The sequence below is a fragment of the Pelecanus crispus genome, chromosome 2 (assembly GCF_030463565.1).
Source record: "Pelecanus crispus isolate bPelCri1 chromosome 2, bPelCri1.pri, whole genome shotgun sequence".
Classification (NCBI taxonomy): domain Eukaryota; kingdom Metazoa; phylum Chordata; class Aves; order Pelecaniformes; family Pelecanidae; genus Pelecanus; species Pelecanus crispus.
Genome location: NC_134644.1, coordinates 162,335,916 through 162,359,911, shown reverse-complemented (window position 1 = coordinate 162,359,911; position 23,996 = coordinate 162,335,916). Strand labels below are relative to the sequence as shown.

The 23,996-nt window shown below is 40.9% G+C and overlaps 1 protein-coding gene across 1 annotated transcript in view; it reads left to right on the top strand.

Moving 5' to 3' along the window:
- LOC142593022 (ATPase family AAA domain-containing protein 2-like) overlaps positions 1 to 22,409 on the top strand; it is a 30,798-nt gene extending 8,389 nt beyond the window's left edge. Inside the window, exons 8-27 of the mRNA XM_075706253.1 lie at positions 896 to 1,012; positions 1,952 to 2,060; positions 2,283 to 2,398; positions 3,649 to 3,823; positions 4,486 to 4,574; positions 4,922 to 5,081; positions 6,544 to 6,634; positions 7,072 to 7,386; positions 8,723 to 8,849; positions 10,239 to 10,422; positions 11,990 to 12,175; positions 13,477 to 13,612; positions 13,760 to 13,956; positions 15,053 to 15,212; positions 15,571 to 15,693; positions 15,790 to 15,939; positions 16,906 to 17,310; positions 18,015 to 18,139; positions 20,511 to 20,639; positions 22,169 to 22,409. Coding sequence (XP_075562368.1) covers positions 896 to 1,012; positions 1,952 to 2,060; positions 2,283 to 2,398; positions 3,649 to 3,823; positions 4,486 to 4,574; positions 4,922 to 5,081; positions 6,544 to 6,634; positions 7,072 to 7,386; positions 8,723 to 8,849; positions 10,239 to 10,422; positions 11,990 to 12,175; positions 13,477 to 13,612; positions 13,760 to 13,956; positions 15,053 to 15,212; positions 15,571 to 15,693; positions 15,790 to 15,939; positions 16,906 to 17,310; positions 18,015 to 18,139; positions 20,511 to 20,639; positions 22,169 to 22,210 — 3,136 coding nt within the window. The 3' untranslated portion in view covers positions 22,211 to 22,409. The remainder of the gene's footprint in view (positions 1 to 895; positions 1,013 to 1,951; positions 2,061 to 2,282; positions 2,399 to 3,648; positions 3,824 to 4,485; positions 4,575 to 4,921; positions 5,082 to 6,543; positions 6,635 to 7,071; positions 7,387 to 8,722; positions 8,850 to 10,238; positions 10,423 to 11,989; positions 12,176 to 13,476; positions 13,613 to 13,759; positions 13,957 to 15,052; positions 15,213 to 15,570; positions 15,694 to 15,789; positions 15,940 to 16,905; positions 17,311 to 18,014; positions 18,140 to 20,510; positions 20,640 to 22,168) is intronic.
- Positions 22,410 to 23,996: the final 1,587 nt, after the last annotated feature.

Sequence of the window (23,996 nt, the reverse complement as noted above, 5' to 3'; positions counted from 1 at the left end):
GTAGTCTGAGGGTATAAAGAAAACAAATCTTGCCGGGGAGTGGGGCAGGGGAGAGACTATACTTTTTATTAGCCATTAGATTTTAAAAAATGCAGTATTTGTGGTCACTGATAAGGTGATTATGGAGGTTGTGGCTGAGATTGTGTAACTGAAAGTCTTTTGTTCTGGAATTGAAGCCAGAATCTCCCTCTGAAAACCTTAGACTATTTAATCTTGAAGGATACAAACTATTTTCTGAAAACTGAAGGTAATTTAGTTAGAGGGAGAGCCTGTATGGAAGTTTTAGTGGATTTTATGGTTTTTTAATCACTCCAATAGTGATTCTGGTTTCTCTTTGGAATCAGTTAATGTTTCTGTATGAAACTATCCTTAAACAAGAACAATGCTGAATGAAATTGTAAATTGTAAACTGCAATTATAACTTATAAATTGCCATAGTAATGACAAAGGGGGTTTGGATCCTGTAAGCAATGAGAGCATGGAGAATGCCATGGCTTGCTAGATAGGAGCATTTTGTTTAGCATCCTTGAAAGCAGACAGTTATGGAAGGAAGGGTTTTTGAAGCCAAATTTGTGTTTCACAGAGTGGATACGTAATGCTAAGTGAAACTCGATTTGGGTGTGAGAGAGAGAGAGAGAGATGGGACAAAATGAGTACTTTGTTTATGAAATTTCTTTGCAAAATAGTTAAACATTTTACCTTCCTAAGAAAAATTAAACTTTGCTGTCACAAGGAAAAATCTTGTGATGGACTTGGAAATCGGTTTCATAAGGACTACAACGATCTGGAAACTCAATAGATCTCAAAGTAGATTCTGAGATAGAATTCACTTGCAATTTGAGATTACTTAGTGTGTACTTCAGTTTTTTTACTTGTTTGTTTGAAATGTTTGCAGACGGAGACACGCAGTCCACACAAGAGATTCCACATCCTCTTCCTCATCGCCCTCATCTGATGATGAAGAGCATTTTGAGAGGCATAGGAAGCACAGCCGTAACCGAGATTTAAGAAGGTTGATGTAATTGGAGACTAGGGGAGGGAGGAATCTACCTGGGAGGAGTTTGCATCTGCCTAACCATGAAGTGTTATCCCCTTCATCTTGTACAGTTTCTAAATTGCAGCAATATTTAATCATAGCTGTTGGTACCGACAACTGTAACTGGACTCTCTAACATTGGACTTTTAGAATTGATTTTTAATAAGCAGTTTGCTTTCTAGGCAGGAATGTGGGGAGGAACACTTACGTAGGTTTTTTAATGTAATATTCTACTGTTCCTGTGCTTTACAGTAATTTATTCAGAAAGAAACCCACCATAACAGAAACTGTTATAAATAGAGGCAATTATGGAGGTTTTGTTACTTAACAAACGCTCTAGAAAAACTACTTTAGTAACAACCTAACAAATAAGTTTTCAGCCAGACGTCTTTCAGGCAAGTGCGTCTTCTGGCACACACATCCCAAAGTCCTTGGGAAGGACCAGCAGTGGCTGGGCAGCCTTTATAAGGTTAATCCACACTGAAATAAGTATCGCCTCAGGCTGTAACTTTTTGAAGGCAGAAGCAAAAAATCTTTGAAAGATGTCAGTGTGTTTTGGGGGTTCTTCCATCACACAAATCGAGGTCAGTTCACAGTCTCCACATACGGAATAACTTGTTCTAAGCTTGCATTCATATACGTGCTGTGTGGACAGGCCGGGATATTCGTACGTGCTAAGAGTTGTGAAAATAGTAAACTCAGTTTAATGCCTGGAGTGACCATTTTCCTTTATTTGCTCATGGACATTAAATGTAAACCAATTTGAAGGAATATTTAACTCTTCAGGAATTTTATGCTCATTTATAAGGTCGTCTTCACCTTGTTCACTTGCCATCATGATAAAAGCAGAAATCTTCTAGCTGCACGTTGAGTTAGAAAATGCCTTTCTTTCTCTTTCTCCTTAATTCAAATCAGGTGTCTTCCAGTGAACTTTCAGAAAGGTGACTTAAAGGGAATTCACAAGGATCGAATGAAAATTGGAGCAAGTCTGGCTGACGTTGATCCAATGCAAATAGACTGTTCAGTAAGTATTTTTAGTTCATTGTGTCAGTGAGATGTTTCCAGTGTTTCTGAAAGTGTTTGATAACATGCTGCCTACAACCACTTTGGTTTACAGCTTTCTCTCAAGTGATTTGAAAATTGCCCAGAACACTTCCTTTGTGCTGACTTACGGTTTCTGATGGAACCTTATCAAGGCTGCAGCTTTCTTTAACATATAAACCGTGTTCTGTTGAATTCTCTGTAGGTACGATTTGATGGTGTGGGTGGTCTTTCTGACCACATTTCAGCTCTAAAAGAGATGGTTGTTTTTCCATTGCTTTACCCAGAAGTCTTTGAGAGATTCAAAATTCAACCTCCAAGGTAACAGACATTGTTTAAAACTATAAATTCTGATTCACCCATTTTCAGGAGAATATTCAGCTGAGGTATCAATATGTTTCCAGGCTTCAAAATTTTCAGCAGTGTTGAGGGGGATTTTAGCAGTCGTGAAAAGTACTTTCTTAAAAATGGGTAGAATCCAGAATATAGGTAGGTTCAAAGGTTTACTGTGTGGTGAGAATACACTTTCAAAGTGTCTTGCCTTTACACGGGTGGGGTTGGGGTGGTTTTGTTTTAAGTGCTATGTACAAGTCAACTTGATTAGTTTGTAAGCAGGAAGGAATCATCTGCTGGTAGTCGACTGTAATCTGTTGCTTGGAAGTCCAGTTGTCTCTCCCACTGACTCTCTTTTTTCTCCAAGTGCTCAAGGGTCAGTTTTACAATTGACAGGACTTGCAACTAGAACGTTGCAGTGTTTGTTGTGCTTGGGCTAAAATAAGAATCTGTCCACTTCTTACACAGCTAAATTAGTTCTGTGTTATGAAATGAAATTATTAGAGACGTAATTGCTAGCTTTAGATGTTCTTGGTCAGCAAAACTCAATCACGGTATATTGAAGTATGACTTTAAATTCTTTGCTTTCAAATCTTTCAGCGTTTTGCTTTTTTATTCATTGAAATTCTTTCTGAAACAGCAGCGTATTGGCTTTTCTAGTTGATGGCTATATTTCTCTGGAAATGCAGAATACCCTCCCAGCTTTAGCTTTCCTCCTCGTTTATCATCAGCAATGGATGGTCTGGGAGACCAAGTCCAGTAACTTAAAGCTTTTGAAGGGAGAATGAAATGCCTTACTACCAAAACTTGCCTTTTGTGAAAACAAGAATGAATACGCAGTGTATGGCTGAAGAATGAACTGGTGATTTGTAAGTTAGCCCAGTCTCAGATTCTGTGCTGAGGTTTGTTCTTGTTTGGCTCCGCTGTGCTGTAATCACCGCTGTTAGTTTGTCAGCAGTTTTGGAAGTGTCCTTCTGGGGCACGATGGTCTTTTCTCAAGGTTTTGTGTATCTGCGTTACCCTCTTTATTCATTTTGGTTACTGCCGCGTTGAATTGTGTAGGAATGCAAAACTTCCACCTGTTTTGACTTTTCTCATGCTTCAGCTGTTACCCTATCTTATACATGAAGTGTTTTGGTTAGGAGAGGAGAGTGGTGTGTTTTAGGGATGGGGGCTGTGATAGGTACTTTTCCATGATGTTTTTCTTAGGTGAATCTGTTTGGTTTTTTTAATTGCAGAGGCTGTCTCTTCTATGGTCCACCAGGGACTGGAAAGACACTGGTTGCTCGTGCACTTGCTAATGAATGTAGCCAAGGTGACAGGAGAGTAGCCTTTTTTGTAAGAAAAGGTGCCGACTGCCTGAGTAAATGGGTGGGGGAGTCTGAACGACAGCTTCGTTTGTTATTTGATCAGGTAAGGTTGAAATGTGCGTGTGTTCTGTCCGAGCTGTAACTGCAATTTTCTGTGGTCAAAATTTTTAAGAAGAACTCACTCCTTTTCGTGTTTTGTCAGTTCCTTCCACTGAAATGGGTTTGTGAGTGTTTCCTTTTTCAGTGGGTTTTTTAGGGGCTTGAAATCTTGAGATGCGTTGGGAAAGTTTAACAAAACAAACGAGAAAACCTCGCAAAGCAGCCCCCACCTCCCCCCCCCCACCCCCCCGCCACAAAAAAGAAAAACCCAGCCACAAAAAAGGTTGCAAGAGGCAAGAGATGGTGGCTTTAGATCAGAGGGAAACAGATGTGGGCTGAAAGCATGGTCATTTACATTCCTAATGGAAGCTTGCTTCCCAAACCTGCGACTGAATTAAGTCCTGGCTCTGTTCTCAGTGGTTGCCAAATAGCTGTAGAAACTGCTGGTACCATTTGTTTCCTGTCAGCCAGTCTCAGTGGGTTGACACAGGCTGCTGTCTTCTGTTACTCGTGCTGCTTACTCCATTAGGTCAGTTAGTAGAGATCCCTGACGCTAGTCTGGAAAATCTAGTTCCGGTGACTTCCCACCCATAACGTTTTTCATGCATTTTCTCTTTAAGATAGTGCTGGTTTCCTTATGTCAATATTCCTGTGTTTTCATTCTAGGCCTACCGGATGCGACCTTCAATTATTTTCTTTGATGAGATAGATGGTCTTGCTCCTGTACGGTCCAGTAAACAAGACCAAATTCATAGGTAGTACGCTTTTTGTATCTATAGAGAAGCTGCTTGATCTTTGTGAAAAGGCGACCACAACCTATCTAACTTTATGTGACAGATTCATTTGTCCTGAAAAGTAGTGAGTCAGTGGTACTAAATTTCAGATGACTTTTAAGCAATAATTGAAAGCAATTCACCAAGCTTGATATGAGCACAAGGCCTGTGTTACCTTACCTATTTTTGTAATGTCTTAAAATGAGTCTTTCGCTAATCAGCATCTCATCAATAGAAGCTTGTCTTTTTTGAGTGATCATTGGAGAAGGTCACGTAGAACGTAACAAAGTTTACTAAACCAGTGAACGAAAATTATATTTTTGTGTTAGCTCTGTTGTATCAACACTTCTGGCACTTATGGATGGCTTAGACAGCAGAGATGAGATTGTGGTAATCGGAGCCACCAACAGACTGGATTCTATAGATCCTGCTTTACGAAGACCCGGACGCTTTGATCGAGAGTTCCTCTTCAGCTTGCCAAATAAAGAGGTCAGAACTTAAAACTCAACCTTAACGCTTATGTGACAAAGTCCATCTTTATAGCAAAACCACGTAACGATGCAGTGTCACGGAGCAGTTAAAGTCAGAATCAGTATTGCACAAGTTGGACAAAAGAGGGATATCTGGAGAGACTGCGTTGTACTGCGGAGGGCAGATCTGGTACTGAATATATACGATTAAGAGGATTTCAGCAAGTAGTTAGTTCTATACTTAGTTCTGGTTTCGCTGGGACCAGCCGAGAAAATGGGATGCGGCTAGTCACGGAAATGTTTAAGTAAGAATGGATGTCTGAATTAGCTATAAATTACTGCTCTCTCATTGTGAAAATGAAAGAAGTGGTGTGCACACAAGCATGCCTTTTTGCCAACAAAAACTTTTATCAAGGCTGGTGCTGGAGCGAATTAAAATTTTTCATTGCTGAAGTGATTCGTGTTTTGCTTACTTATCTAATCCACTGAGGCACTTTCTCCCTGAAGTGCTCTTGCTCTCGGTTCTTGGTTTATGAATGGAGAGGGGACGTACCAGTGTTGGATTGTTCGCAGGCTGGGTATGCTGGGAGATACCTATAAGTATCTGGGGATCTGAGATTGTTACTGGTACTTATTAAGAGGGAGTTGGACAAAGATGTGAAGTACACTGCACAGGTGCAGGGCTTGGGCTGCTTCTAGTTCAATGGCAGTAGCTAAGCAATGAAAAACTAGGTATACAGCCACCCAAAAATATACACTGAGCAGTGTATTTAACACAAACGTTTGTCTCCAGTGTTTACCTGCTTTTGGGAACGGGAGAGGAAGTGCCATGAAACAGATATAACGCATGATTCCCTACTGTGGCAGAATTCTAGAAATGTGCCATAATTATTCTGTGTACCAGGAAATACTTAAATGCAAGTCCTGCTCAGATCGGAGATGAAGATAGGCAACGTTTGACATTTTCTGAATCGGTGACAGTAGTTTGAGTCATAATTATTGTTGTTCTTTGTAGTAATTGTAGCAATTTGAAATGTAGTGCTAGGACTGTTTTCCTTGAATGAACTGGCAGAAAAGCAAATTTGATGAACTAATGAGACTCTCACCGTGAAATTTTGCTAAATTTGCAAGAATTTTCTTTGATGAAAAATCTCTGTTTGCAGATGAGGTTTTTTACTACAATTTTTTCCTCAGGACCATTAGGTCTCTCATACTTGTGGAAACGTGCTTTTTCTGGAAGCTATAAATGGCTTCCATTTCACTGCAGGCCCCCAGCAAGAGTTTAATGTGACAAGTAGAGAACTATTAAATTTCCTGCTTGCAAAAGAAGAGAGCCTATTAACTGAACTTCAGAATACTTGAAAGTTAGCAGAGAAGAAAAGTGTTTGTATTAATGTGAGGGGGTTTGGGGTTTTGTGGTGTTTGGGATTTTTTGAAGAGAAAACTTAGGACCAACTAAAATGCAACCATTTTGTTTCCAGGCTAGAAAAGAGATTTTCAAGATTCACACACGAGACTGGACCCCTAAGCCATTGGACGTGTTTCTTGAAGAGCTAGCTGAAAAATGTGTTGGTAAGTTTGAAAAGAAAGTGAGTTACTGCATGTGACTGAGTCCTAAGGAATCCGAGCTTGTACCAGGCAGTACCCGAGCTCTTGTGCCTTGCTGCAGAGCGAGGCGGTGAGGCAGCTGGCACGCCTTGAGAGCAAACAAAGTTAGATGCTTCTTTTCTTTTAATTTTCTTGTTGTCTCTCAGAACATTGGATGGGTTTGGGGCATCTTCCTCAGGAGCAAAGTTTTGATTAGGAGGCTGCTTCATACGTGCAGGGTATCAGGCCGCGAGACATGTAACAAAACTTCTCTGCAGTGCAGTAACTCTTTAAATTCTCTCTTAGCCTGATAATTTTTGGCTGCATACAAAGTCTTTCAGTGTTGCCCTTTGGAAACCTTGGCCTTGACTTCTGTGTTGCCCGAGACTGACGTAACATTTGATTCTTGTTTTGTTTATTAGGATACTGTGGTGCTGATATTAAATCCTTATGTGCCGAAGCTGTCCTCTGTGCTTTGCGCCGCCGCTATCCCCAGATATACCAAAGTAATGAGAAACTGCAGTTAGATACCGCTTCTATTAAAGTAACAGCAAAGGATTTTGTCATGGCTATGCAGAAGACTGTTCCGGCTTCACAGAGGGCTGTGGCTTCACCTGGGCAAGCGTTATCACCTATTTCAAAACCACTGTTTGAAAACACACTAGCAAGAATTTTACAAGCCTTGCAGAGAGTGTTTCCCCATGCAGAGCTTGCGCTAAAGAAGGACCGACAGCAAGGTATAACAGTAACATCCATTTCTTTAAAATTCTGCCAAAGCAAAAACTTCTGATTTGTGCAATCAACGTACACAAACCTCTCAGCTGCAATAACAGTAGAATTTTATAATATGCATGTGCACGCCTTTATTTTGGGAATATCGTGCATAGTTTTTATTCTGGATTCTAAACTGAAGTGCTGGGTGGGAGCTGTGAATGACTCGCAATTTGCAGTAGAGAAATATGCGTTCTCTACCAGAGCACCCTGTTTCTGACAGGAGCTAGCATCATATTTATCATTTGTAGAGATGGGCTTAAGGTTTAATGTATGAGGCACCTCTTTCAAAAGAAGTATTTAAATGGGGGGAGAAGGGCATTTTTACATGAATGCTTCTAATTCCTGTCTGAGGAGCGTCAAGACCACGGTACAAGTGTAAGTGGTTTAAGCTAAATCCTGTTTTAGCTATCCTGATTTTTAACCATAATCTCTTAATTTAAATGTTTGTGCATCACACTGTACACATGCACGTGAGATCAGAATGTTTTAGTAGCGTATACTTTGGGGCTTGGCTTGCACAGTATATGTGAGCTGATGCTCCCGACTGCATGAGGCCTGGTCAAGTTTAGTCTGTCAGTTGGTGAGAGCAGATAACTTGATAAACTCACTGCACTCCTGATTAATGGAGATCCATGAATAGTTAGTTATTATGCTAAACCCTTGAGACTATCCTACCAGTATTACTCCCGGCAGAGCTGGGAGATAGGTTTGCATTGGTAAAATAGGGGCAGAAATCCACCAGCAAAAGAAAAGCAGAGAGGCTGGGGGAATTAGTAATTGCATTCCCTCTCTGTTGCCTGCCTTCCATTATCTCCTCCTTCCGTGATGTTTGAGGAGCCTTATTGAAAAGATGTGTAGGTCTGTATAGCTGACTCCCTAGTCGTAGACAAATGGAAGTCTGTGGCCATCGTGTTCACTGAATTCCCCCACTTCCAGTGGGGGAACGTGCTGCAGAAAGAAGTGGCTTTGTTGGGTTTTTCAGGAGTAGTTACTAACTACACAAGTTGCTCCTAATCATCTTTATTCTAAGGAAACAACCTCCAAGTTTTCACCAACGGAGAGATATACCTTATGCAAGTCATGGGACGTCGGACAGCTTTGTAGAGACTTGTGCAATGTCCTTAGATCTGTGGTAGGATGGACTTTTCAGAAGATAGCATTCAGCGTGTGCCCTCAAATGAAGAAATACAAGATGAGGGGTTTCCAGCACTGATCTAGAGTTTAATTTAATCGCTGTTTTAACGCGAGGGGGAGAGATGGACTATTCAGGAAAGTTAACAAACCTCTTTTGCCTTTCAGACAGTTTAAATCGTGTTTTAAGAAATGATGCAATTGACAGTGACGAGGAATCGCCATCAATCTTTGAAGATAAGCCAATGGATGAAATGCTTGGTAGAGAAAAGGAAAAATTCCTCAATTTCAGCAGGTGAATGTTTGTCCCCTTTCTGTTTACCTTTTTAAGATGGCTGGGTCTATAAATGGTTTTGGTGTGAGGGGTGGTAGATGAAGGAGTAAAATGTGTAGCGGGGGTGATCAATATTTGCAAGAAGTAAGCAGGAAGATCCAGCTGGGTACTAATATTCTAATGGCGTACACTGCCATAACCCATCAAACTGAACGGCCCAGCCCTCGTTTCCTCAGTCAAAGTGATCCGCAGAGTATTAGAATGTGTTGATTTAATCCATGGTATTCCTGGAAAGACTCAAGACCAAACGCATGTGCTGTCTCTCCTTTTAATGATAAAACCTGTATGGATTTGTGTAGCCATCTTTTGCCCTTGTGCCTTCCAAGATTGTTTTAACTAGTAGCAAATTATGCAGCAGAAACAAAATTGAGACATGGTTTGTTCAGACGCTGTGAGAAAAACAATGTCTGCATTTTGTACCTTTAACCTATGAAATTTATGTTAATCTTTTGACATGTTAGTGTGGAAGTTGTACAAGCCAACAGTTGAAAAACCAGATTGTTGTCATTACTGTTGGGTCAGTTATTTTTCTCAATTTCTATTGCTGTCCTGTCCAGAAAATGTTCTGACCTGCTGAGCTTGGTTAGGTCTCTAGGATCTTTGTCTTCAGCCAGCAAAGGGAGTGGTGGAAAAACCAAATGCTTTTTGCAAATGTGTTTCATGCTAGTAAAGCAAGATTACTAGGTCATTAAAACACAATTCAAAGATGAAACGACTGGAATGACTGAACAAAGTAAATATGAATCTTACATGTATTTAGTGTACTGCTGTAATTTAACCAATCCAATTGTGTACTTCTTCAGATACAGCTACTGTGTTTCACTGCCCATGTTAATTGAAATGTTGTTCTGCTCCTTCCTTCCCACTGTCTCCAGTAACTATGGTTGAATTTCAGCAAAACTTGGCAGATGTAGAGATCTCACAGTGACTTAAACTCAAGACCTACTGAAAATTGGTGTGTACGGGTGGTGAAGAGATCGAGGCTGGTGTGTGCTGAGAGAGAGAGAGTTGTTACTCTCCCGCATCAGGTTACTGACCAGTTGTCGTGTGTGTATTTAGCTGGACAGTCTCCCCGTGTGATTTAAGAGCTGTTACTTAACCCAGCCAAACAAATAGCAGACATGCTGGGGATTGGCAGGATTTCTTTGGGCAGGTGTGGTACAAGTTTGTAAGAAAATGGTCTTTGCTGGTCTTCCTGGTCACAGACCAGCTCATTATTTACTGGAATATGGAGAGTATTTACAAAAAAAAAAAAAAAAAAAAAAAAAAAAAGTACAGGAAAAAACCTTTAACATCTGTGTGCCTATTTATCACTTCATTTTTAAACTTATTTTCTTCTTATTTTTCTAGAAATGCTTACTACCAGCCAACAGCTTGCAGACCACGGTTCTTACTAGTTGGAGAGCCAGGATGTGGGCAAGCTGCTTATTTGGCACCTGCAGTAATACATGCCTTGGAAAAGTTTCCAGTTTATACACTAAGCCTATCTGTTTTGTTTGTGAGCGTCACATCACCAGAAGAAACATGCGTACAGGTATCTTTCTTTCCTCTTTAATCTCGTAGGATTCATGAACTGTACATAAGCTAGTGAAGTAAGCAAAATTTGTTGTTAACGGAGGTGGCCTGGTTTGAATGTGCTGTTCTGTTTACTTCTGTCTGAAAATCCACTTTTCTTCTCGATCAAATGATACCGAATTAAGGGTGTTGTACGTGGCCGTATTTTCCATTCCAAATTCAACAGTGAGGATGTTGCTACCAGCTCGGGAAGCTGGGAGGTGCTGCTAATAAAGCCCTCTTTATGGCAAGAAATCCTGCCCATCTTGGTGGGATCCAGAAAACGGTTTTCATTGCTCCTTAAGGCTCTGTGCTCCCAGTAGATGGCTCTGCATCAGCCTGACTGTGCGTCACGCACTTTTGTAGCTGCCTCTTTTATTATATTTGTGAGGCAGTCAAGGTTTTGGGGAAAGGAAGTGTTTCTTTTTTTACATGTACATATACAGCTTCTACTGCTGTATAATGCTTTATGTAAAAGCATTAAAATTCCTGGAACGCTTACATTTGTACACTGGTGTGTTTTTCTGAACTGGGAAAATTAAATATAAGCAGACTTAGTGCTGTCTTCCTTTTCACTTTTAGGCAGGAAATCCATTTTGTTGTTTGGCATCACTGTATTAAAATATTTTGACCTTTAGTAGCAGCGTTTGAGAGCTGTACAAGTAAGGACGGACACATGAAATGCGTGGGTACTCAATTGTCACGTAAGAGGAACAATTCCTTTTTTGTTACGTGATGGTTGCATCTGCAGTCAAATAACTACCACGTCTAGTCGCTGCCCGCATATACCACGTGCGCTTCCCATCTTGTGACAGGAACTCCCTGAATATTGATAATCTGAAAGGGGTGCATGGAGAAATTTGTCAGGTGAAAGGACTGTTGCCACTTCCTTCATGCGGTAGATGCGTGTCCTCCTCTGTGATTGAGGTACCATCTGTAGGCAATGGCTTGTGGTCTTCCAAAGCACGCAATCTGGTCTGATGGATCCTTTGGTAATGAGAGGCTGTGAGTGATTTAGCTCTTCAGGCAGGCTGAAGACTGGTCACCTCTTATAAATGTGCTTGAAATTATGAATTGCGAGCAGGCTTCTTTTACAGTGTCAGCCCTCATCTTTTCACATCGGTCTTTGTTTGTTCAGCCTGTGCTCCAGACTGACTTGGATATGTGCCCGCTCTGAATTGAAAATGGTGTAGTGGCAGTCGTGTCGCGATTTACCCAGGCTGATGCCTCTTGCTGAAGGGTTAGTCTTGTTTTTTCAGGCACGCCACCACACCAGCGGAGCTGTGAGGCTCTTCAGGAGTTTTCTTACACCTAAGTAGTTTTGAAATCAGGCAGAGATTCAGGTCTGTTTCTGTCTGCAGAGCAATGTCTATAGTTGTGTCAGAGTGAAAATTTTACCTTGGTAAGGAGTTTTTCTGTTGTTGGTTTGTTTTTGACGTTTTGGCTTTGCGTACTCCTATTTCGTAAGATAGTTTGACTGATACGTAGTTAGTTATTAGCCTGTTCTACATGGTTTAGTTTTCTTATCCAAGCTTTCATTTTACCAGTTGATGCAAGAAGCTCAAAGAACAGCACCAAGTATAATTTATATCCCACATATCCATTTGTGGTGGGAGACTGTTGGAGCTACACTGAAAGCTACTTTTACAACACTGCTGCAGAACATTCCAACATTTGCTCCAGTTTTGCTGCTTGCAACATCTGATGTGTGTTACGCAGATCTCCCGGAAGAGGTACTTCTGTCCATACTTTTCTTACGTGTTTTTTTTTTTTTAATTTCTTGTTAATTTAGAAATCCTTGAAACATTGGAGTACTGTGCACTCTTAAGCAAATTCATCCTGTTAGTACTCAGGCACCCTGGCCAGGTCTCTTAAAGTTTGCTTAGACAAAACAATGCTGAAACCATTTGTCTACAGTGTTTTCTGAGTAAAGAGGTTGGCTTGGACACAACTTTTTCCCCCTTCTCACACGCTCATGCTTATTAGACAGATGTATAAATTTACTTCAGACAGTAATTCCAGGGACTTCAAGATGGTTAGGTATGTACTTAGTCAAGAATCTACGGTGCTTGAAATGTAAATGGGAAAAAGATATTTTTACTGAAAACATTTTTACTGACAAGTGAAAGGTATTTTTACTGAAAAAGTATGACGGTCACACTGTTAATGATGGAATGTAATTTCACATTTAAATTCTTTAATAAAAATTCCAATTTCTTCCTGTAGGTGAAAGCTTTACAAATTAGAAAGCTAAGTTGCAACTTCTGTTAAGTAACTTGGAAATCAGTTTTTAGTTGTACTTAACACAATTCAGTAAGAGTACAGGCTTATCATCTTTCTAGGCATCTGAGAGTGTGCACTAAAGGAAGGTGTTCAAAATGTGAATATGCTGCTGTGATTATTTTGTCTCAGCTACAGGGCGGGGCGGGGTTGGGAGCTGCTACCTAGATGTGTTTATCATCAAATGCTTTGAAAGGGCTTAACTTTCTACAGAAGTTTTTGTGCTGTTAATAAATTCCTTCTAAAATAAGTGTGGAAATTCTTTCCATACCTTTTGGTAGTAGGGATTGAAGAATGGAGTAAAACTTGGAAGTGTGCAACTTCAGACACCTCACTTAAATTAATTTAAAAAAAAAACCAAACCCAAACCCACCTTACCAAAAAGCCCACACTTGTCTCCTGAACCCTGCCTGTTCCCTCTATAGCTGCCATAAAGATTCAAAGTGAAGGACAGCAAGGCAGGTAAATACAAAACAAGCAGTCTTTGGGTGTGGTGAATGTCACCACTTTATCAGTGTATCATATGGTCCCTTCATTGAGCTTTAACTCTAGAGGCGTTCCTTAGAGAAGATATTTGAATTTGCCATGCTAACCCATGAAAATCCAGCCTTTTAAGGCCAAGAAGATAACTTTTCACAGTTTGTCTTATCCAGGTGATTGTTCAGTTTCATTTAGAAAGGTACTCGTCTTTTTGGAATAGAATAAGGATTTGTGTGGCCTTAGAGCTGAAATCTCTTTTCTCCTCATGCTTTAGATAAAACAATTGTTTATTAAGAGTTATGAAGAAGTTTTCAAGATCCAGTTGCCTAATAATGAAGAAAGAAGAACGTTTTTTGAGGACTTGATTATGAATCAAGCTGCTAAACCTCCTGCATCAAAAAACACCACGGGTGAGGATATTCTACGTATAAAACGTTGCTAACTGTCAAGATAGTAGTTATACAGTATTTGCTTTGGTGGTAATTTCCTATCAATAATTTTTCATATACTTGTATTTGAGTACCATCAATTGACTAAAATTTTCTGAATAATTGAAGCTTGGCGGACGTTGGAAGTGCTGCCTGTAGCACCGCCGCCTAAGCCTCGACAGCTGACAGAGGAAGAAATGAGACAGCTGGAGGAGCAGGAGGAGGATACGTTGCGTGAACTTAGGATTTTCTTAAGGGATGTGACTGACAGACTTGCTGTTGACAGACGTTTCAGAGCATTTACAAAGCCTGTTGACCCAGAGGAGGTAAATTAGTGTTGATCTGTAATACCATTGTACCTGTGTGTATTCATAATTTTTCCGCGTTTGTATTTCTCAGTGTTTGCGTGCTCTTTGTAGGAAGGTCTGTCTTTTGGTTGCAGGACCGTACTATTCTGATTTTTCAAGAAGCAGGAAGTGAATTTTGCTTTTACTTTTGCTGACTCCTTGAAGCTCTCAAATGTCTGCTATTTGAGTATTTGCTGAAGGCGCCAGGTTCCTTCTGAAACGTCTTTAGAACTTTAGAATATTTCAGTTGGAAGGGACCTACAACGGTCATCTAGTCCAACTGCCAGTTAGACCAAATGCCAAGACATTTTGCTCATGAAAAGGCTTTGGTGTGTCGGCATGTTACAGCACTGGAAAGCAGAGAGGTGTCTTTCTTTATAATTATCAACAGTATCTATAAGACTGTTTTAATAAAGCCTAAGGCTCTTTAATTGACTGTCAATAGTTTCTGTGAGAACAGGAATAGAAGCAGCAGTTTTTAAAATAAATTTTAAGATTCTGTTCTCTGTTTTGTCTGGGGCTTCTCAGTATAACATCAACCATAAGGGCTGTGTGGTTTCTTCGTCCTCCCATACACTTCTTAGGTCTCTTGTCCTCATCTAAACTAGTCACTAGGCTCCTTTCGGGGTCTGAGTAAAGAAATCAGCACCTCTGGGTCCAGTTGTCTCATTCTAAAGTAGATGCGTAGGACAGGTACTTCAAAGGTGCAGCTCCTGCAGCCTTTTTCTTGCCGCCAACAGCAAAGAGACTCTTGGGTGGCTTTACGGAGAAAGGTTTCTTTGCTGTGATTTTCTGAAGCGACGTGAAATGAATCCCACTCTGGGTGTCGTTTCCCTTCTCTGCCCCACACATGCTTCTGACCTGCCTGCTTTGTTTTTCCCTCTTCTGGCCTGTCTCTTCAAAGCCAGTTGAAACAGCCCTTCTATTTTCAAGCAACTAACTGGTTCATTTCTGCATCTTTGGACATGTCGTAAATACTTGGGGTTTTTAAGAAATCCTTTGTTTGACTTCATTAAAATAATTAGGTTTGGTCGATACTATGTTAAATCTCTGAGCACGTACGTTTCATTTGTAGGTGCCCGATTATGATGCAGTTATCAAACAGCCCATGGACCTTTCAGCAGTTCTCTCTAAAATTGACTTGCACCAGTACCTAACTGCACGAGATTTTCTAAAAGACATCGATCTAATCTGTAGCAATGCTTTAGAGTACAACCCAGATAAAGATCCTGGAGGTGAGGATGTGGTTTTATCCCTAATTTGGAGAAAATTTAAAATCTATGAATTGGTAAATGTCGCCTGTGGACAGTAGACTTGGGATTAGATCATTTTAAGCATCCACAGAGAGCATTTCTTGCCAGGTTGTAAATGCTGTAGCATTAAACTGCTTGGGCATGAAATTGTGATAGAAGTGTTGATCAGCAACGAGTGCTTTTGCTTTAATAATTAACTTTCATGCTGTTATGATGAAAATATTGAGTGGGAGAACCTTTGAGAACCTACCTATGGAAAGAGCAAAATCTTTCTCAGTAATCAAAAGAAAGGATTTCGTTGGCTGGTAGAACATACTCAGTTCCGACTGTAAAATTTCAGATCGTCTCATTAGGCACAGAGCTTGTACTTTGAGAGATACTGCCTACGCCATAGTAAGGGAAGAAATGGATGAAGAATTTGAGCAATGCTGTGAAGAAATTCAAGAATCTCGTAAGAGAAGAGGTATGGTTTTTGATGCTAAGGATTTTAAGACTTGTCTCAGTACTTGTAGCCAGCAATGCAAGACACAATTCTTTGCTACCTGTTCTTTATTGCAAGGTTGTAGCTCTTCCAAGTATGCTCCATCTTACTACCACGTAATGCCAAAGCAGAACTCTGTTCCCGAGCGTAAGAAAACGGACCCACAGTGTAACGAAAAAACGAAGATGCCAGCAGCGCCTGTGGATTCCAGTACACCCCGCTCTAATGGCAAGTTGCATTTTTTTCAGACTTTCTGGGAGAAGGTGCTAAACTCACTGGTAGCTTCTCTGTTCTTGTGACAGAACAGGTTTCTGAATACTCCCCTAGTTTTCAGTTACATGAAACAGTATTTTTCCCTTCCCTGCCCTCAAATGCTAACATCTATGCCACCTCTTCCTGTGATTTCCGACTGAAGGGGGGAAAGGGGAAAAAAATAGGGGAGCAATAATAATAGATATGTAAAGGAAAGATCATTATTTCCTCAATTTTTCCTGTGAAAAGGCCATGAAAGAACAAGGGGACCTGGGTCTCTTCCAGTTAAAGCGCATGACATGGTGTGAAGTTTCCTGGTCTCACTGGCATGACTGGGAATTTTGCCACTGACTTCACCCATATGCTTTGTGCAGTACTCCGTGAATACAAAGAATGGTGGGCTTTTCGGGAAGGCAAAAATGCGAAGTTTGTTTTAAACAAGGGGTTCACTGCATCAGAAAGCATATGAGGTGTAAGTCTTTACAGACAACTTTTTCTCCAGCAAATATTCCCTTAAAATTGTCTCTAACTCTGCCCAACGTGTGTTTAGCTTTTGACGTTTACAGCTTTGTAACAGGTTTGAAGAAGGGCTTGTCTCCAAACACTTTTCCGTTGCTCATCCCTGTTAGTTCACGTCGTAAGACAGGAAGCAACTTCACCTAATAACCTTGCTTTGCGGTAATATTTCCTATCTAAAGTAAGACTTTTCTGCTCATAAAATCTGGAAGCTGATGGTTTTGTGAATGAGGTTCTGCAGCTGGCTTTTTAAAATGTAATAGCAAATTGACCTCATGAACTTGGAACTCTTTCTCTAGACCTATTGTAGGGAAACAGACAATGGTACTTGAGCGCCTTGTAAGTCAAGTGAGATGAGGACGGTGGATTTTGAAGGAAGAATTGTTTTGGTAGTTTTGGATTACTTCTCCTGATATCTCTTTGTAGATATGTCCAAAAGAAAACGCAGAAGGAACAAAGGGTCTTCAAGAATCGCAGCAAAGAGGAGGAATCTTCAGTTCAATAAAGAGAATAAAGTTCCGGAAGACCAAAATGAAGAAGAGAGTGATGAAGAGTCCCCGGAAAAACGTGTTTCTAACACAGATCGCCCTGAAGTCGGGTCCGCACAGGAGTCTTCTACGGAAGAAAATGAAAATGTACTTCAAGAACGACACAAAAATGGGAATGAAAATAAATCTGGGACAGAAAACGAAAGAGAGCGAGCCCTCCTTGTGGCTAAATCTGCTTCTGAAAAGAAGAGCGTCATGATTCCTGAACGTTCAGACCTAAGAAAGGAGAGTGAAATGCTGGATTGCCAAATAGCAGGAAGTTCTGAAGAGGGAGGTTCAAATGGTAAGTGAAAGATCAAGCAGGTCATGTAGTTCCTTTTTCTTCCGGAGGAGGATTACACTATTTATTAGGTTTTAGCCTTCTGTAATTCCATTCTGTTCTTACTGTTGTAGCGCTCTCAAATCAGCACGCCGTGTTCTTGCATGATGATGCTGCCCCTCTAGTTCTGCTAGCCAAACTCATGTTTTTCTGCAGCTGCTGGGTTTTTGATTCTGAAGTTTGTTTTTCGAATGGTACCTAACTGAAAAATAATCGTTGACGTTCTTCTGTTGGATGAGTGTCTTCCTCCCAGTAATGAGCAGCATAAGTTAAAAAGCTGTGCTTCAAGCAGTGTGGACCCAGAGTCACATGTGGAGTAGAAGACTTATGTCCTAATGTTTGCAATGTAAGATGTGTTTCCTAACCGAAACGGCTTTGGAGTTTCACCATACAGTGCTGTAATGGCAACGTGACTGGGTTTTTTTCCTGTTTTTACCTTGCCTTTTTCTCTAGTGCCTTTTTTTTTTGTGTGTCTGAGTTTCTAATTTTTATGGAGCAGTGACTTCTGCCAGAAGGAAAGTAAAAGCCAAGCGTTTCTCAGTGAAAAAATGCTAACGGGTCTGTCTCTCATTGCACAGAGAGACTGTATTCCAGGTAGAGGATACTTGACTTACAACTGTATTCCAGATAAAGAGAAATCCTGACTGAAGAAATTTGTGTCATTCCAGATTCGTGGGTACACTGTACACCTCATGCGAGATCTTCTCGGGTAGAAGAGCAACAGGTGATAGGTGTCGAGACAGCAGTGGAAGTTCTCACACAACGAGTGATTGTGGATTACTATGAGCTCAAAGTAAGTCTAAATTCAGTTTTGTTAATACCGAAGTAGGACATTTCCTTGCTACCTGTACAGTTGTAAATTAAGTCAGTTGTTAAGCAATGCCAATTAAAACAATCTATGGGAAGGCTATATAGCTTGTGAAACAACTCAACCTGTAACGGACCGTGACTGTTGTGTTTCCACACCTGGTGTGGACTGCTGTTCTTGCTTTTGACGAACTAAATTTTAGGACACTGGGTTCTCTTCCAAACTTTTAATGTAAAAGGGCTTGTTGAATTTTTTTGAATTTTTTGCCCACTGACAACCTGCTAGTACTGTTGGTTGTTAGTGTCTTAAGAGTTTTTATGATGGACTTGGGGGTTTTGGTTTGGTTTGGCTTTTGCATGTTTTCATTTATTAGGAACCTGAAAAGGGCCTTTATTTCTAGCAGTGGTGACTTTAAACCTGAAGGTAGCAGGTTGACATAAAGCTCATCATGGATAAAATACTAATTGGTACTTTTCTGAAATTCTGTCAAAATCCAGTGTTAGAATTTTGCATTGCGTGGAGTTACGGTGTTAGAAAGGTTTTCCAGTCCATCGTAGGAGAGAAGTTGCTGTCCTAGGCTACAGTTGGGAAAAGGGTTAAAAATGGGCCTAGCTGCAAGGGGTAAAATTGGGTTCCTTTGCGTGAATTGGAGAGGGTAGAACAAGGACCTGATCTTCAGGGGATATTGCAGTGAGGAAAATGAGGAGAACTGCTAGGTCGGAGTCCTGGAAGTTGGCCAACGCAGAGGAGGGCTGCTGTTTACCTGCCTTACGATGAGAAAGGGAGTATTACATGGATGTTTCCCCTGTGCGGGGAGACTGTGACCAGATGGGAATCCCCTTTGGTGAGCGAAGGGGCTTGTCGACACAATTTCTGTCACATTTTTAAGCTGTGACCTAATTCGTAGAGGTGAAACTAACTTTTTAAAGCTGGCTTCCTAAGGAAGCAGGTTTCAGGGGGGTTTGTTGTTCATGCCTGCCTGTGTATGCAGAGAAGCCACATAGGTTTTTCATAGAGTCATAGCACGTGCTCTGAAGTTATTGCCCACTGGAGAAGAGGTACGGTAGAGCCCTTCTATATGTTGCAGCTTATACATGTTTCAGCTATGAGGAGAGCTACGGTCAGGAAACGCATCTTTTAGAAAACTTGTTTCATTAACGTGGGTGCCATTGGAACTAGCGGCTCGTGCCAGAGAGCCTCTTTGGAACTCACCTGCAGTGAATAAGCGAGGTGAACCTCCAAAGCATAGCTGCTTGGTTCTGTTTGTTTGGGGTTTATTTTGTTTGTTTATTTGCTTGGGAATAGGCCTAGAACTTTATGGACATACAGAAGAGCCTGGAGTCGTCTATGTGGCAGCAATTCAAAATAGTTTCACAGGGGATGTTGACCCTACACCTCTGTCACATCCTACCTTTTCTGTTTGCAGCAGCTGAAAGCACGCTGCGTGGTCTTTGTGCGTTTTACCTGTGTGTTGTATAGAAAGAAGCTGGGGGGAATACTCAAATCTTGTGGCAGCTGATGTGAGGGAGGCAGAGTTTGATGACGGGCAGTTGTGAGGCAGTAATATTTGCGTTTGGTGTGGCTGCTCTCTTAAGCTACATCTTCACAGCCTCACACGACACGCAGATACTGAACAGCCGCTGCAGTGGAAGAAGGCGCTGCCATGAGCTTGTTGTTGCTTTCCCAGAGATTATCCCATTCACATCTTTGGTAACAGAAACGACTGTGTGAGAGACTGGTAATCTGCTACAGGCAGAGGCACTCTGCTAGTTTATCCACTCCGCAGTTGAAAGGCAGGAGCTAACTCGCCTGCTTCAGACACGCGAGCAGTGTGTTCTGCCAGCAGAGTTGTAGGCACGGTACGTGTCCAGCTAACGGGTAAAGGCGAGCACCTACGGATGCTTCCGTTTCCAGCTGGCACAGCTGTATCTAGAAGATCGGTAGCCTGGCTTCCAAAGATGCATTTTACGGTGCCCTGCATTGCAGCAAGAGTTTCTCTAATGAAATGCAACAGCAACTCTACGACAAAGTGGATTGTGTCATTCCCTGCTGTTCTGGAAGCGGTTGCTTTGCAGTTATGTTCGTTGATGTGATAGATTGATTAGTAATGAAATATTGTCTGAAATGTAAGCCTTCCTTTTCTCTGAAGTGTGAAAAATTAACTCATTTTCTCCAGTTAAATCTTGGGAGAGATTTAATCTCTTCTCTGAAGTGTCATTCATCTTTTGTTTAACAACAGAAGAAGGTAGGATGTCACCTGTGTTGTGTTGTTATTGCTTAGCTTCTGAAAACATGACGAGCCCATTCAAAAGATCTTGCGCTCTTCTAACCTTGTAGTTTCCATTTTTTCCTTCAGCAACTGTTGCATTTTGTCACTGTGGTAACTAAGAACTTCAATATATTTCACTTGGAAAAACTGTATGGTGTTCTTAGTCAGTGCATTTACCAACATCGGGAAGATTACGACAAAACCGAATTAGTGAAGGTAAGTTTTTGGTTTTTTGTCTTACAGCACTTCCTATCACTGTTATGCTCGTGTGTGTTATGCATGCGTATGTCCGCGCTCTGGACGTCACGCTTATTTAGCATGACTCTTTAGTGTTTAGTCGCCTGTGTTACAAGACTTTTTCATTTCAGTCTGGAAGACATTTATCCATATTGCAAAACCATTGTTGTATTTGGCATCGCTGTTGGCAGTCTCAGCAGGAAAAGGCTTGAACTTGAAGACAATGGGTCCACCCACGCAGCCCTCTCAAAGCAGTTAACCTCAGTCTGTCAATAGTCCTTCTCCAGAACCTTTTTAGGGGCGGGGGGCTGTGAAAGGAGGGTGCTTTTCTCAGTCCGGCACTTCCTCTTTCTGCCCTTACAGGCAGTCAGGCGTGGTAATGGTGCGTCTAGTAGCCATTCCATTCTTGCAAAGAAATTCAGTATGAGATGTAACAAGAGGTTGAGACTTTTCTCTAGTGCCCCCATAATCTCTTTTGAACTAGCATGGCTCAAGCATCTTCAATTTGACCTATGGAGAGATTTCTGCCTATGGCAGTTTAATGCTAATGAGTCGGATTCTCTGATCTGTGCCTGTAAGAGAGGATTTCCGAGTTGTCGGAACTGGGCAGGAATCTTGCAGAGGCACCCGGGGTCCCGGTCGGGCATTCCCAGCATTGAGCCCATTTAGACAGGCTGGCCATTCTGTCTTCAGAGTCAAGATCCTCGAATCCATTTGTCTTTGAGATGCTTGGGTCTGAGAACAGCGAAAATTCTTTATGCCTCTCAGTCTGGCCTTAAAAAAGAGGAAGCCTCTTCTCTTTGGCCCTGGCCGTCTCGATCGCTTCTTCCACACCTGATAAAGAGTTAGAACGGACGCTCCGTTCTGACTGTGCAACAGTGAGGATTATTGGGATTCAGGGAGGCCATTCCTGAAAACTGCACCCTTCTCCCCCCTAGTATAGTGCTGTGTTTTAGCATGAGAATGACTTTATTTATGTTACCTCAGGGCTTGTGAGCTTTTGTGACTTCACTGTGAATGCTTAAATGGAAACGGACTTGATTTCTACTTGTTTCTACTTCTACCTTTAGCTTTAACAAAAAAATATCTCCTATGATGAGTCCTATGACTGTGCAAGTCCGTCAGGAGCAAGCTCTGCTGTATGGAGAGGGAGGCTTTAACAAGTAGTTACTCAGAGCGCAGGAAATAACATTTCCAGCTTTCAGTTGTGGCTTTTCAGGAGCTGTCTCCTCTTTCTAATTGTTGAAACCACCGTTGATACAGACCCGTAGTCTCTTGACACAGATCTATACGGTCTCTCTAGGCTACTCTCTCTTTTGGATGCGTGAGGATGCGTTTGAAGCTAGTGGGTATAGAAAAACATTGTGATGGTGGTAGCACATGTATTTGCCAAATATTACTAACGATTGTATGTATGTACAGGTTCTTTATTCTTTTTATGAAGAAATAAACAGGGTTCTTGAGCCTTTATTCACGCTGACTGCTAGTTTGTCTTTTTGTCTTACTAGGAAATGAAGAAAGAAATCACAGCCTTCAGTTATGCTCAGTGATACTTGATTTCAGCGTCTTGACTTCTACTCTGTAATGTTTTCATGGCATGCTGTTGTTTAGTAAAGATTACTTCTACATATATATATTTGTACATATTTGAAACAAATAGATCTTAAAATTTATGAAGAAAGCTCAAATAACGTCCTTTAACTGCTTTTGATATTTTCATCCTATGAATATATTTTTGGTATATGAAAAGTAAACCCTTTAGAAACCTCTTAATGCAGTTCAGAGGTAATTTTTTTCTAATTACCTGATAGCACCTCAGGTGGCTTTTGTAGAATTAACAACCTCGAGAAAGTATGTGGGAGAAACACTCTTTCCACAAACATAAGAACTTCAGCTATGGCATATTTTTGCCTGTCAAAAAACCCTAACTTGAAACAAAGCAAGGTTTACTACTGTAACTTTCCAAGGCAAAGTTGAGTCTTGCTTGTAATAATGACAATCTTGTTGATACTGGAGAATTGCATTTTAATATAAATTGTTAGTTGCGGGTCAGGGGGCTTGTAGTTGAATTAAATTGTACATAGTTTCCTAGTTACCTGGAGAGAAATATATGTGTTTATTACAAAAAAGTGAATATATTTTTGGTGATATTGATACAAAAACTCGCAGATACTATTCTTCAAAGTCCGAACCTCTCCTCAAGAGGAAACGGAGTCTTCAGAAAGTTCCCAAAATAAAACTCAATAGCAACAAAGTTACTATTAAGCAGGCATTCTTTATTACAGCGCTGGGCAGCACTGGGGATCGTTCCACCATGAGTGCTCCAACGATTTGGCAAACTTCCAGAGATTTTATACTATCAAGTTATCCATATTCATATGATTTCTGGGAATTCATCTACAAAAACATGAGATTTCTTGGAACTCATTAACATATGCAAATGTCTAATCCGCAGGCGTAGTCATCCTCTTTGGTGGTCTTCAGGGGTCCTCTGGTGGTCTCCAATAGTCTTCTTCACTTGTCCGCTAGTTGAACTTTTGGGCTTCCTTTGTCCATTTATGGTCATTCGAATTAGCTCATCAGTCCTTTGGCCTTGGAATGCTAGGAGACCAGCTCCCTGAGTGCTTATCTCAGCACGGGGGTCCTGAGTCTACGTTATCAGTGTTTTACACAGGAAGCCTAACACGCTTGCTCAGGGTCTGTTTTAATCGTGCCAGACAAGGAGTCACATTCTTCGAAATATCTGTCTCAGCAGATAACTAAAACTATCTGAGTCAGGTATTGTCAGAGGTTTAGCCCTTTCAATATATTAAATATATCAAAGCAAAGCGATGCCCCGTTTTGAAGATGTATGCCTCTTCAAAGCAGCAACTGTCTCTCAGTTAATTTGATAGTTATTTTTAAAAAGCTGAGAATAAGATAGGCGAAGTTTAGTTTTATGAGAATAAAATTTTATATGAGTTGCAATAAAATGTGTGGCACGATACGCTGCTGTTGTGTTATGTCACCTCACATACACAGTGTCTGGTGATGCTGAATGCCCAACTGTGCAATCCCTCTGTGTGTGGTTTGTTTCTTATGTATGTTTGTTTTCTGTTTCTGTTTCTTTCTAGTGTTTGTCCAAACAGTTGTGTACTATGCAGAATTTTTTCTTTTCTCTGTATTGTTTGGATGGGTATTAATAAAAAAATGAATCATCCTTTTAGGGGGTTTTGTCTGCTCCAGTTTAGTCACAGAATCATTTTGATCATTAACCACCTTACACCTAAAACCCAGCATGCGTCTTAGGACTTTGGAATAAGAACTGCACGTGAGCAGCTTACTCCGCGCTTGGTG